Source organism: Zea mays, chromosome 4 (genome assembly GCF_902167145.1).
Source record: "Zea mays cultivar B73 chromosome 4, Zm-B73-REFERENCE-NAM-5.0, whole genome shotgun sequence".
Classification (NCBI taxonomy): domain Eukaryota; kingdom Viridiplantae; phylum Streptophyta; class Magnoliopsida; order Poales; family Poaceae; genus Zea; species Zea mays.
The window spans coordinates 39481988-39484439 of NC_050099.1; the positions used below are offsets into that span (position 1 = coordinate 39481988).

Here is a 2452-nt window from a genome sequence, read left to right on the forward strand (position 1 = left end):
GGCCCAAAAATTACGGCGTAAAAATCACGCGCGTCCGAACATGCGCGGGTTCTGTCTCGGTCAGATTTTCGCGTAAAATGTGATCCAAAACAACGTAAATGGGTTTGAATGTTAGCATATATCGTTGATCTGTTTCGTAACGAATTACAACGTTTAAATCGCGCATGTTTAGCGTTAGTTTCTGTGCATGTCGTGTAGAAGTTTTTGAACGTAAAACGCATCGACTGGACCATTTATTATGTAACAACTCAAAAGGCAACGCATGGTTCAGATCTAAATATAAGAAACCTGTCATTTCATATCCGTGAACTCATAAATGATATACAAAAGACAATAATGAGTTACACAATGATGGTCAAGATGTTAAAAAGATCCATCATTCATGTCGCACACATCAATCAAGAACGATGTCATAAATATAACAAAGATGGCAGATGCCATGCCATAAATCATGTCAATATATGTGCATGCTGAACCAATAACACAACATAGAATTGAAAAAACAAATCATCATAACACTTGGCTTCTGCTATATCGGCCATTGTTGTGAAACTAAACTATATCTTAACTAGTAAATTGTGCGTGCTCCGCGGTCTAGAAAACATTTAAGTGTGTTTAGTGTATAGATGGGTCCACAAATAGTGGATGGTAGAAAGATATGACAGAGTCACTGCCATTTAACATGGAAGAAAAGCTCCATATGCATTCCATTCCCTGAAAGAATTCTAAAGATCTCACAGAAAGAAATAAGGCCGTGAATCCATAACGCCACCCGGCTGTATCCTTAGACCTTAGGATTGTCTGCAGTGGGAAAAAATTGGAGCTAGTCATCAGCAAAAAAAGCAAGATCATTCCTCAAATAGGATTGCTATTCCAACCTAAGAATAAAAAATTGTCATGGTGTCATGGATGAAGAATACAATAGCTCAAAAATTATTACTATATGCATGATATAGCAACAAACAGTGTCGTCTAAATTGTAGTTATTTAATTTGCCAGAGATCACTTCACTCAAATGCAAAATGTAGAGGTCGCAATGTATATGCGCGCACGCATAATGGAGACAAGGTTGTACATTACATTATGCAATCTCCAAAAAGAGTTATGAAATGTCCAATTAGTTGCCCCCAGATCTTTTCCCCTTAAACACTTTCGCAACTTGCTATCACAAATCAAAAGGGTAAATGCAAAGAACTGTCATAAATCCAAGGCGAAAAAGGTGGGCGAGCATTTCAATTGATGTCTGCAATTAGTAGCTACACCCAACGAAGAACCACAGAAGGCTAAAGAATGAAGAGCTTACCAAACAGATGGCTCTCCAGGCTTCCGAACGGCATGTACTCATAGACCAGCAGGCAACAGCCTCTCGTCCACGCGTAGAACCCGACCAAGCTGACAAGGTTGCGATGGTTGAGCACCGTCAGCATGAGCACCTCGACCAAGAACTCCGTCTCGAGCGTCTCGAGCGAGCTGCTTCACTGCCACCATTTGCACACCAAAGAGAAAAAATGCATAGGGAGGCGTCTGTCACGGTACTGTCAAATCTTCAGCCACGAAAACTGTCGAGGAAAAAAAGCAGAGGTCTTGCTCACCTGTCCGTTGATCTTGCCCTTGTACACCTTCCCGAATCCACCTTCTCCTATGAAATTGGCCTCGTTGAAGTAGCCAGTTGCCACAAGCAGATCCTTGAAGGTGAAGCTGTGCGCGTAGCCGCTGGCCACATCCGGCGCGACCTTCCTCCTCGCATCAGCCCCTGTTTCCTTTCCCAGCAAGAATCAAGCACAACAACCCAAGCCACGAGACGTGCCACGGACGGAAAACCGAGAACGAACCTGACGAATCGTCGTGCTTGGAGGGCCTAAGGTCCTCGTCCGCCTCCGGCGCGAAGCACCCGAAGCAACCCATCGGAACGGCGCAGGTAGATGGTCTCTAGGAAGCCTTGCGCGCTGGTGCCAGTCACCGCAAGCAGCAGCAGACTGGCTCTCCCAAGAACCGAACTAGTCGAGGCAACGAGCGCGAGGTGAGAGGAGGTAGATGAGGGAGGAGACGTCAGGATGCATGGAAATCACTAAGAACCTGCAGATCTATGAAATTATGCCGGATCCATACCTGAATACCTAATGTCGAATAGGTCTCGGGGAAGAGGAAGCATCTCTTCTAATGGCTGCATGCCGGTTTTGATGGCGGTGAGTTGACGGCGAGTCGGCCACAGAAAATTAACCGCGACGGGGTTAGGGTATAGAAGTAGTTGACTGCGTGGAAAGTGGGCCTTACCCGGTTTTTCTGGAATGTGGGTTCGGGGGTGGTGCTCTGTTTACGCTAAAGTGGTTTTTCGTTTACGCTAAATCAGTTCTCTTGCATAAAAAGTGAGCGGACGTGGGCTTAAACGGATTTGCGTAGTTGATGGTCGGGGCTATCCATAGTTATATAGAGCCCAGGGCTCTTAATAGAT

The 2452-nt window shown here is 45.2% G+C and overlaps 1 protein-coding gene across 5 annotated transcripts; it reads right to left on the reverse strand.

Moving 5' to 3' along the window:
• Nucleotides 1-363: 363 nt before the first annotated feature.
• Nucleotides 364-2220, reverse strand: LOC103653126 (probable serine/threonine-protein kinase PBL21). Of its 5 annotated transcripts, none has more exons than XR_565267.2 (5): nt 2110-2220; nt 1833-1997; nt 1593-1753; nt 1304-1478; nt 364-801 (listed from the first exon to the last, which is right to left on the reverse strand). XR_565267.2 is itself a non-coding variant. In XM_020552517.1 (5 exons), the coding sequence occupies exons 2-4, from the start codon at nt 1903-1905 to the stop codon at nt 1342-1344; spliced, it is 417 nt and encodes a 138-aa protein (XP_020408106.1). In that variant the 5' UTR covers nt 1906-1997; nt 2110-2220; the 3' UTR covers nt 364-801; nt 1304-1341. The 5 variants fall into 5 exon arrangements, 4 of the variants coding, with proteins under 4 accessions (XP_020408106.1, XP_035823132.1, XP_035823133.1 ...); XM_020552517.1 differs by having other exon boundaries at nt 1304-1524; XM_035967239.1 differs by having other exon boundaries at nt 1304-1470; nt 1833-2124.
• Nucleotides 2221-2452: the final 232 nt, after the last annotated feature.

Bases quoted from the DNA above. Each gene is read 5' to 3' on its own strand.
- LOC103653126 (XM_020552517.1), bottom strand. From the start codon at position 1,905: ATGGGTTGCTTCGGGTGCTTCGCGCCGGAGGCGGACGAGGACCTTAGG. The intron at 1,754-1,832 runs GTTCGTTCTCGG...GAAAGGAAACAG, and splicing joins CAAGCACGACGATTCGTCAG to GGGCTGATGCGAGGAGGAAG. The intron at 1,525-1,592 runs GTGAGCAAGACC...GTACCGTGACAG, and splicing joins AGGGCAAGATCAACGGACAG to ACGCCTCCCTATGCATTTTT.